The sequence below is a fragment of the Tribolium madens genome, unplaced genomic scaffold, assembly GCF_015345945.1.
Source record: "Tribolium madens isolate multiple individuals breed KSU strain unplaced genomic scaffold, Tmad_KSU_1.1 Scaffold_1;HRSCAF=32;Tcas5.2_LG8, whole genome shotgun sequence".
Classification (NCBI taxonomy): Eukaryota; Metazoa; Arthropoda; class Insecta; order Coleoptera; family Tenebrionidae; genus Tribolium; species Tribolium madens.
Window position 1 is genome coordinate 8,063,190 of NW_025400984.1, and position 11,947 is coordinate 8,075,136.

An 11,947-nucleotide genomic window follows, 5' to 3' on the forward strand; every position below is an offset into this window, starting at 1 on the left:
GTGCGCCCGAACTCGCGCCCCAGAGAAAAAATTCAAGTAAGATAAGATACCAGGAACATGAAAAAATGTTTTTCTATTTCGGTGTTAGAATAAATCTATTCCAGCACCCAAATGACGTCATTTGCGTGCTGGAATAAGTCGTTCGCGGTAATTTAATTTTAGTGACGAACTTTCTTCACAATTAATTTTCAAATGTGAAAATAAGGATAATTTTTATTTTTTACAGCCGCCTAAAATTATACCACACATAAATGTCGCCAACCGTCGCAAAATAAATTTTTGTTTTTTAATTTATAAAATGATATAAAGCGGCGAAATAGAAAAAATAGTATAAAGCACTTGTTGCAGAAGGTTCTTCAAGCACTCATTTGTTCTTCAACTCGCCGCTTCGCGGCTCGTTTCGAAATTTCAAATTTGTGCTTGAATAGATGATACCTTCTGCAACTTGTACTTTAATATACTATTAAAAAATTCTCTGTCAAAAAATTTTGACATTTATTTTTTGATATTTTAATGATACTGATATCTTGTATATGTTTTTTTTACAATTATTTAGTAAAGGTACAAAAATTTTGACAATAAAAGCCACAAATAACAGAGTTACAATTTAGGCTACAGTTTCCTTGTTTCCTCTTTTAATAGTCTATAGCAAAAAAACTTCGAAAATTATTTTTCCAACAAAAATAAATAGAGTCAAAGTGCAAACTTTAAACCCTCATAACTTCGAAATTTTTATATATCCATGTTCCTGGAGTTCTGGCGCACCCTGTAAATCTAATACTTTGATGTGGACTTATTGTAACATTTATTATAAAGGCAAGCATTAGTCACTTCGTGTGCATTTTTTTTAACTATTAGTGAATTATTTATTAGTTGGGAAAATGCCCTCGACCTTCGTCGATGGGTCTTCGTCGACCTTTCTCGCGATCGCCGTGACAAATCCGCTGAAACCGTTAACCCCACGGGATGCCTAAAATTTCACGAATTTTTCGTGCGTCTGTTTCATTTAACTGTGCATCATATACCTAGATATAATTGTGTCGCTATAAATTACGTGCCGTTATTCCGCAAGAAATTTCAAGCAACCCAGCCGCCCGCCCACCTACCGAGTTTGCAACAAAGTGATGTACCAAGCTCGGGAATTTCATACATTTAAGATATTACAATAATTAATACTATGCACCATAGCCTGTTTTGCCATATTTAGCAACACGTGCATATTTCATAGGCATTTTTCCAATCAACATCGGAAATATTCGCACCGTCAGTTTAAATATAACTACAAACATGCTTGGACTCGACGTAATTCTGATTTATAACGTGGTTTTCGAAAAAATCACGTAACATGAAACCTGTTTTTATTTTCAAAGCTTCTTTTGCGTGCGATTCGGACGATTTTGAATTTTTCTTTTTCGATCATTCTTTGCCGTTTTTATGACGAGTTGGAGTCCAAGCAAAGCACTAAGTAACATTGAGGAACATTTTGGATGTGGAGAGCCGTTCCGAGGACAATATAAGATTCAGAGATTGTTCAAATAGATAACATTCTTGGTCCAAGATATACCTTTATTTATAAGAGGTAAATAAACTTTTATAGCGTTTATGATGATGGACGCTATCTTTTTAAAGCTGGCGTTAATTACAGCCATTGTGGAAACATGGGAGACAAAAACGACAAAACGAGGCAATGAAAGTGCCACTATGAGCCCATTTGCGCTCCCTAATCGTAAATCAAAAGGAGAATTGTTTTCCTACAAATCGAAAAAAAAATTTCTCTATTTTTTACAAAAAATCTTCAAAAACTTGTTATAGCAGTCTGAAAACATTTACAAAAATGAAATAACTTTTGAGATTAAATTCGGTGGTTTAAAACCTATTAAATTCTATTTAATCTTTGTAACATTAAAATCAAAATTCAAACTTGTAGTTATCAACTTTTGAACTAACTTTGACTCATTGTTTCAATGTCACACAATATTAAGGCCGAAATTATTCATTTTCAAAAGTAAAAGAAAAATTTGAAGTTTCGAAACCAAATTCTAAGTGTAAAGCTACAATTTTATATGTAAAGTCACACTTAAGTTAAACATTTAGAATTTTAACTCAAATTAAAGTTTAAAGTATTAAAAAAAGTAAAAATTTAATCGTAATAATTCTTTTAACGAACACATTTTATAGAAAAAAATGTCTGCAATAAAAATTAATTGTGATTTTCTTTCTTTATATTTCTAATAGGCATTTTAAAATAAATGTTTTTAAAATAATTGCCATAAATTCGACTAGAATTTTTTAAATTAATTTTTAAAACTAGCTTTTGAGTAAACCTTTATGCTTAAAGCTAGAAAACATGTGCAAATAATATAAATGGAACCCAACATACAGTGTGTGATAGGTGAAACGACTTTTGTAAGAGATAAAAAAAATTCGATTTAAATTTTCATTTTTTGGGGTCCAGCTCTAATTTCTAACATAATTTTAGTTTTATAAAAATTAAGTATAACTTGGAAATTTTCAAAAAAACTAGTTTTCTGTAGAGTAAAGTGTCTTTTATGTGGCAAATACAACAAAAAGTTATTTTGAAAAGTTGTTTAGAATCAACATTAGGCGCCATACCAAATTTCAAAATCAACCATGATTCTCCATTTTATTTCAAAGATAATTGCTTTTTATTAACAGAAACGTCAAAATTTTATTTAGTACTAATCTAAAATTTTTTGATTTGTGACAATAAACATAAAAAAATGAAAAATCCATGTTGGCCTATGATTTTGAAATTTGGTACATGAGCCTAGATGTTGATTCGAAACAACTTTTCTTATATCTTTTTGTCGTATTTGCCACACAAAAGGCACTTTACTTTATAGAAAAATAAGTTCTTTGAAAATTTTCAAAGCATACTTGATTTTTCAAAACTAAAATTATGTTAGAAATTACCAAATAGGGCTTATTATTAAATATTTGTAGATATTAAACTCAAAATTTTACCTTGAAGCTTATGATTTTTAACTTCTGAAATGAACTGAAAAATTTTAACTCATCACAAAAATATGTATTGGATAAATGCACAAAAAAGCAGAAGTTAAAAAACGGAACTTTAATTTTCTTATGTATAAAAAAATTTGAATCTTAATACAGAATTCTATTCTAGTATTAGAAAACTTACAAAGTTAATGGTAATTTTTGAAGAACGCAATAAAAATTGCAATTTTAGTTCGTTATTTGAAGTGTTTTTTTTTTCAATTACATATTAAGAATTGTTCTTTTCTCATGGTGATAAGAAAAGAAGCAATGTGTTATCAAATTTACTTTTACCCACTTTAAAAACTTAGAATGTGTTCTTCCTTTCAGTATTATGTATTTAATTTTTTTAAATAACTTTTACTAGTTGATTTATGAATTTAAAAATATTTGTACATTTCTTCGAGCATCAGGACCATCAATTGAATTATGGATCTTAGAGTAGTGCGTCATGTGTATTATAAAAGAGAAAAAATAACAAGAGCAATATCCAATTTGTAGTTTTGTTTGAAACTTGAAAAGGAAGAGCCGTGTCAGAAATTTATTGGTTCCAGTGTACCAATAAGTCTTGTGCAGGCTTATCCTTAGCCATCTGCACCTCGTCATAGAATCAGCAAGCAGCAGTAGACTTAGTGGTCGTAATGTGGAGCGGATGCCGACATGCTAAACCTGCTCTTATGGAGAAATGCGACCCACGTCTTCGGAAATTCTTTATAGATCCATCACAAATAGCTCGACTACAAGCTAATTGAAGTCTTCGCCTAACTGGAACCGTACAACGTGATTATTAACTGATTTGCACTCAAATTGAAAGTAATTCGTTATAATAGCTCGAATCAATTTCCTAAAAACTCGCTCCCTATTACGTCTCGTCGGATTATCCTTCTCCGAAAGACACGGTCAGTGGGTTCCCTCGATATTAAAAATTTGATTTGGTCGTCACAGTGCCGTAATAAAGCAATTCCAAGCCGTATTCAAGTCGGTTTTTGTCGCCTGCTAGCCGTTAGCTTTTTGAATGGGACAGAGGCCCATGGAATGTAGTGAGGAGTTGCGTGTCATATCTTCGGCGTTTGGATCAAGCTAGTCGAAGAAGAAGAACTTCGGTCATCCTGATTCAGAGGCAGCTCCGCCGCCGGCTGAACAAGTCTCGAGGAGAACATGTGTGTGTATGTGTGCTCATAAAATTTATTCAAAATAGAATGTGATGGCTCGACTTTGCTTGGGATATTATGGACGTCATTCGCAGCGACTTGTCCTTGATTCGTTGTCCTTGGGCCACTTTACTACTGCTGCTTGTTGATTCTAGAGATTTTGGGAACGGCTAATTCGGACGTGGGCTGGAATTTGCAATAACAGAACATATTGAGATGTTGAGGATTGCAAAAGTGTTTACTTTTTCTATTAGCACCGGTATTGGACGCACACGTGTGCATGGATTCCTTCTAAAAGACACTAAACAAACAATTACCTTTTTTTTTTGGGTCTCCAACAGGTGCTTTTATAGACCTGTTATGACGCTTTCCGATAAGTATAAACAAAGAAATCTCTTCTCTTTATCACACTTTTTGATAGATTTTTACGAACTTGAAACTGGAATTGCTGAAACTACTGAAAGAATTATTCGAAATCAATGTTTCAGTGATTTCGCGATGAGAAAAAACTTAATATTTAACTACCGGAATGAGTTCACTTTTCCAAATTAGGAACTGAATAATAATAAACCGATAACTGGTAATTCTAGTTCGTAAATAGTGCGAAATGTAGATGAGTTTTTCGAGATCGCGCGCTCCTTGACCTTGCATTGAAATCAGGAAGGTTTGCCTTTCGATACAATTTAAACTAGTCCATTATCATTTAAAACCTATTTAGTCTTTATTATGAAATCATAAATTTGAATAGCAAACAAAAATTAATAGAACGAGGAAATGGTTTAAATAAAGCTCTTGTGTATTTTGTAGCACAGAACAAGCAAATATTTAAGTGTAAACAGTGTTTTAAATGTTTCATCGTCGAGCAATTTTTGTATTTTAAATCTCACTTGAAATTCCTCTCATCAAGGTTGGTATCATGACAAAGAAATGCGCTAATTCAAGGTCGCAATGCCAATTTTACAAGAAGCAATCAGAGGTGAAAGTTCGTGTGATAGTGGACAAACATCTATGGCAGTTGATGAATTTGCGATTAAATTCATATTGCATATTCAATAATCAAGCGAGCGTAACGCTGCAATTGCATTTTTTCGAAACTGCAAACACATTGAGAAATCTGTGGCTTTTCGTGGGTCAAAAACCTGGACTCGTGTTTGTTTTTTGGTTTCTGTTGTGTTGTCACATTTCCCATCAATTTTCGGCTTGAATATGAAAAAACGAAGAAGCGATTTAACATGACAAGGGAGGTGCAAGCGATGCAAACTTGCGATAAGGCTGCATTTCGGACGAATTAATGCTTCATTTTTGACAGGCAAATCCTCTCTTCGTCAATTATGCTAAGTTTTAGTTGCAAATTCCGGAAAAAATCTTGTCGGGATGAAAAATAATAACAGGAACTTGTTAATTATAACGCCTTGGCTTGTCAGCCGACTACCAGTTTCAAGATAACATAACTTGTCGGAAAATTTAAAACTGAACTCATGCGATTAAATTGTTATCTCAATTTTTCCATGTTGGATTAATCCGACATTCCTCTCAGGCTTCCTTCATTCTCCTCCCGATTTTTCTCATTGGTATGACTCCCGAGTGGCGTTTAGTGTTTGCCGGAAATGTCTCGAATGTGTAAAGTCATACGTTGCTTGTATTCAAATTATGGTATGAAGAACGGATGGTGGTCATATACCACGAAATGGCTGATAAAATGGTTACCACGGCTGTAAATATTATCCCGTTATGAAGACTACACGGGTTTTCGGTTACATATTTCCACAAAGTTTATTACGTGCCATGATAACGCATACTTTATGCCTCTTGAGCTACAGAGTGTTTGAGTTTTAACGGTGCTTCGTATTGTTATTTGCGCAAATACTCACCATTCAGTATCTGGACTGGGTTGGGCTTCCGCATTCGAGCGGACATTTTTGTATTTGAATTTGAAAAAAATAAAATTTCTTAAACAAAGTGCTCGTTTTTTATAATTTTTTGTTAAGAAATATCAATCATTATACAATATGTATAGTGTTGCCACATCAGTCTACTTTACCGTCCCCAATTCCAGTTTATCTTCTCATTAAATAAATAGTAATAACCGGAGGTTCTCATTTCTCACATAGTACATTTTTGAACATTTGTGTGTTAAGCAATGGTCTCTAGGCACTCCTGTAATCTTCGACGTCAGAAATAGCTAAACGAATCAATTATAGTTTGATTTTTTGCATGAAATAAAATCATCACGATAATGAGCGGCCATCAACAGTAGTGCTATGTTATTATGAATAAAAGTCGATTTTTAATAAGCATGGTAAAATAGATTACATAGTGATTATCCCCGAGTTGCGTAATGCGAAAATAGATCAGGATTAGATAGGTTTCAACATCTCGCGTATTGTTCTTGTGGAACAAACACGACTCCACCTACTGTCAAATAGTTGCGTAATTGTGCGACATGTTTCAATTGTCGGAACATTAGAAACTTTCTAAAGGCACACCGATAAAAATTCGAGTCATCGATAAGGTTGTTCAACTTCAAAGCCAATATTTATGCAACGATCGAGACAAGAAATCCTAATTAGTCTTTGAAAATGTGATTGCAGGCCGGTCAGCACGTGCCCTAAGCAAACACCAATCGATCGCTAAACGTTTGGGTAAACCGGAAAGGTCAACATGTCCAAAGGAGGATTCTAAGAACGAAACATGTTCGACAACCTCATAACGCGAATCACGAGTCCTTCGTCGAGGAGGAGGTACACTTATCATTGTCCAGAAGTGCATTCTGATCCGGAAGATAACGAACCGGTGACGCCCCGAAAGCCCAGATTGTTGGAAAGGAGGAAAAAAGGTCGCAGACAAGAAAATGGACTGAGACAGGCGAGGAGTCTGGGACGGCTGGATGGACTCAAAGAGGTAAGTCATAGGAATCGGGTCATTTTCTGCTCAATAAATCAAGTTTGTGTTGCGAAAACTAGGCCAAATTGACTTTTTGCGTGATTTCTATCAATTTTTCCTTTCGGAAAAAATGTTTAAATCGTTGGGCGGTAATTAGAGTCTCGTCCGTATTTATAAACATTTTCCCATTACCATTACAAATTTCGCACCGCGAGACAAACTAGTTTCTATAGAAATATGAAGTAAAATAAATAAAACATGATGTTGAGTTGTAACGTGGGATCTGTGGGATTTTATTTTCCAGAATGCCGCGAAATTTTTTCGAAATGATTTGAATTTATCACATTTTGCCGAGACACTTTAATTGCGACAAAAAATACAGTTCTACTTATATGTTATTATGAGACTGAAGAGGAAAAATAAAACGGTAATTTAAAACAGTTAGACGTTTTCGGAAAGTCGCAATTTTAATAGATTCTGGCACATTAAGTTCAGGATTCGAGATGATTTACGGTCGTTTTGGTGGCAAAACGTTAATTAATTCAAACGCTGGACAAAATACGATTTTTATTGGTTTCACTTAATGGCAAAAGATGCCAATTTATGGCAGCCGGTCGCCAGTTTGGCAACCATATGGGACGCTTATCCGAACCATTAAATTTTAACTGGATGCAAACATTTCTTACACTAGTTGAGCTTAATTGTCAGTGACGATATTACACAGATCATTTCACATAAACGATTACTCGAAGCTTAGATATTGAGTATTTTTAAAACAGTAAATGTACACTCAGAAAAGTTGAAAATGACGTGTCCATAAACCGACCCTCATTATTTGGGTCCTCTTACTTTAATTAAAGTAATAAAAATGCTTTATCATTTAGCCTCAACATTTCTTTTAAGTAAATCTTGTCAGGTGATATTACTTCATTATTGATAGTTATTATAATTAAACGTGTGTAAAGTGTGTTATACGGTGTGCTATACTGAAACGAGCAAATTTGTAATTTTAAAACGTCATTATTCTGCCTCATTGGAAAGAAAAGTAAATTTTTTCTTGATTTTGGAATTTTTCTCTGCTTTTTAAGTCCCATCATAATGGTGGTTTTATTTTTTTGACAGAATTGTAACTTTGACAATTAATTAATTAATTAATATAATTGGTATTATCGACAAAACAATAACATTCTGAAAAGATTTGTTGCTTTCATTCATGAAAAATAGTAAAACTTCAAAGCAGGAGATATTATTTTATTAATAATTATTATAATTAAAGACAAAAATTGCTTTAAATTTAAATAATTAATTTTATTTATTTCAATAAAAGGCAAAAATTATAGATTTTACAAATATTTTATTTATTATAATCACTAATTAATATCAGTAATGTGTATGATATCCATTGTTGGCTAAACATTCATGCATATTATCCACCAAATTTTGGCAAATTTGTCAGTAGCGGAAATGGTCCCAAACGTTATTAACGTGCTGCGCCAATTTTTTTATTTTAAATTTCATTCGCGAACTTTGAGTTGAAAACTTCGGTAGTCGCGAACTATAAAATTTCTATTGGATTTAGATCAGGCAGCATTTTATTGTTTTTCCGCTAATAACGGTTACAATAATTAATTAATTAATTGTCAAAGTTACATTTTTGTCGAAAAAATAAAAACGCCATTGTGATGAAACTTAAAAAGCAGAAAAAAATTCCAAAGGCAAAAAAAAATACTTTTCTTTCTATTGAGACAGAATAATGACGTTTTAAAGTTACAAATTTGCTCGTTTCAGAATAACACTGTATGACATATTTTACACACCCTTAATTATAATAATTATTATTAATGAAATAAAATCCCATGACAGGATTTACTTAAAAGAAATGTTGAGGCTAAATGCAAAAGCATTTTTATTACTTCCTCCTCGCAGATGGTTTATAACTGCGGTTAGGTAGGAGGACCCAAATAATGAGGGTCGGTTTATGGACACGTCATTTTCAACTTTTCTGAGTGTACTTTTCTTGAACAGTTTTTTTTTATTATTTGGTTGCACTTTGTTGTTCGACCTTGTACCGTAATACCATTTTTGGCGTTAATTGTAGTAATTTTGTAAAACACGCAACCATATTTTTTATGATTTTTGTAACGACTGGCTGACTGGTCCGTAATTTTTTTGTTTGAATTGTCACTGGTTTTCTTATTTTTTGGAAGGAATTCTCTCTCGTGAACAATGATCTAATTCGGCCACCGCTCTCGCAATGTATTGCTTCCGATCAGTGGTATGAAATTTCAGCCAAGCCCCTTCACGCTTTTTCCTGAAATGGTTCGAGCTTTCACGTTAATTAATAATTTCATTGAGCAAGTATAATATTTTTGAGCTAGTGAAACGTGCGGTGGTGGAACGGAATTATCACGCCCCGAAATTTGCATCCCGTTTAGCACACAATCGTCTAACTGTGAGTGAAACTCTGAAAAATCGCCAAAGATATACAATGCACTGATGTTTCCTTGTTTAGATATGCTAACAATTCAGATGCATCACTCGTGATCAGATAACCAAACAAATTGCTGTCACTGCCGGAAAAATCCGGCTTTTTTTCATCGAAAAGCTCATGATTTTTAATGTATTTCGCGACCGCTTTTTGCTGAAAAGCTTATTAATTCCTGTGTACACGACCGTTTTAATCGCGTATTGTTCAGACGGGTGACTGCTGATGGTTTTTGCTGCAATTAAAAGACGAGATTGTCGTCATTCGTCGTTCTGAATAAGATCTCCTAGGTCAGTGAGTACAATACTACAAAGACAACAACCGTAAGAAATCAATTTGGTAACAATTTAGTCACGATTTTGATAGGAAAATTGTGATTTCATGGAAACCGAGATATTTAAATAATTGAAGTGATGAAGAGTGACGGTGGATTCTTCAAAGGCCGGTAACAGTAAGCCGACCGAAGAGTAGTAATGACCTACTAGCGTTTCGTTATGGTTCAACTCATTACAATGATTACTTCAATCCTAATTCGTTTAGAAAATACGAGAAAAAGGACCTATTTCTTGCGGTCTGGTATTTATAACATTTCTTCTTTCGGTTGGATAATCATCTTGTCATATCTCCAGAGGTGCGTCTTTTTGTTCTTTCCTACATGACCTCGATTTGCCTACCTTCGACATGCGTTTGTCTTCTCCACTCATGCATGATGACGGATCTAATGCGCAATTGTAGGAAGTCAAGCCTTCCGAACACACTTTTTGCCCCAAATTTCAGCGAAAACGCCATTGTTTAAGAGAAAATCTGGAGGCACACGACCTCATATGAATTTCCAGAACTGTCCAGAAGCTCCCATGTGCAATTGGTCTAATGGCATGTGGCGGCAGCACTTCTTTATTAATTTTCGTCGCTTACGTGCTTTTATTGGTTGAAATTCGCATCGGTATCGTATCGATTGTCCTGATTTACGGCTTTCAATCGTAAAATTCGTTTTGCTCCCGTTGTTTGGATCTCGTTAATCGTAAAAATAGGCATAACGAGCAGCCTGAGGCCACTTCAGAGCGCAATCCTACGTAATCTTATTAGTGCAGTCTTCTCCTCCGACACGATCAATCGCGAAAGATTTACTAGGAGTGTATAACTGCTGTTGGGGCTTATAGTCGAACGCATCAAAGGCTTGTTTGCGTTCCAGCTCATTTATCCGATTCATTACACGAGAGCTTAACAGCCAAGCATACACTAGACAAGAGATATGTTAGGGAAAAAGGGGCATTTTCAGCACCGTTAATATGCGAAAAAGCTGCTAACGGTCGCTGTTTTCAGTTTCTTCAATTTTTCTTGCAACTTTCTTTTGTTTAGTAGTGTCACGTGCTGCTTTTTCTCAGCAATTTCACTCTTTAGTTTTGCAGTCTGTGGTATGTGGGGTCGTTTTTTTCACCGGCGATTATGTTTTTGGCGTGGAATCGAAAATTGCAGTGGCGGATCCCGTTTCGAGGCACTCTATTTAATGTAGTGGTCGTCGAAGAAAAAGAAAACTTGAAGGAAGGCATTACAAAGTATTTTATATCAGGATGGAACCGTTATGTAACATTCCAAAGGCACGAGCGAACTAATCGTTAAGTGTATCAACAATAAACAAATGACAAACGAGGTCGGATGTCGTGCGGCCTTTCACACGTGGCTAACTATCGAAGAGAAGTCAATCGGTTATGAGTTGTGGACAAAACACGGGAGTAACTGTAGAATCGAAGAATGATGGGATTGTGAAAGGTCGTAGCGGTTTGTGAAGGAGATAAACAAATTGAAAAGATCACCGATAGTGTGAAACACAATCAAAAACATTTTACGAAATTTGGAATTTTTGTAAATTACAGGAATACCTAAAAATTTTGATTTAAATTTGAATTTCTAACTTTTCCATTTAAAGAGTCTTATTTTAGTTACGTGATTAAATATAATTTTTGTTGACTAAAATTACAGAAGAATTTTCAATGCCAGATTTCAAGTCAAAAATTTTGGCTTTTTTGAGATTTCAATTTCTAAGACAGATTTTTATCAATTATGATTGTCAGAATTCAGATCTAAACTTGTAATTCGAAGCTGAGAATCTACTTTGGGGTCTTAAACTTAGAATTTTAAGTCCTATTTTTGTTACCGTGATTAAATAAAATTTTTGTTGACCAAAAATTACAAAAACATTTTAATGCTAGATTTCAAGTCAGAAATTGTGGCTTTTTTAAAATTTCAATTTCTAAGACATATTTTTATCAATTAGAATTGTCAGAATTTAGATCTAAACTTGTAATTCGAAGCTAAAAATCTAATTTGGGGTCTTAAACTTAGAATTTTGATTTAAATTTGAAATTCCAATTGATTGTGAAAGGTCGTAGCGGTTTGTGAAAGAGATAAA

The 11,947-nt window shown here is 34.0% G+C and overlaps 1 protein-coding gene across 2 annotated transcripts in view; it reads left to right on the plus strand.

Moving 5' to 3' along the window:
- Positions 1 to 11,947, plus strand: part of LOC123016281 (rho GTPase-activating protein 20-like) — a 43,114-nt gene that overhangs the window by 5,347 nt on the left and 25,820 nt on the right. For both annotated transcript variants that reach the window (XM_044416580.1, XM_044416581.1), the window contains exon 2: positions 6,761 to 7,070. In XM_044416580.1, coding sequence (XP_044272515.1) covers positions 6,861 to 7,070 — 210 coding nt within the window. In that variant the 5' untranslated portion in view covers positions 6,761 to 6,860. The remainder of the gene's footprint in view (positions 1 to 6,760; positions 7,071 to 11,947) is intronic.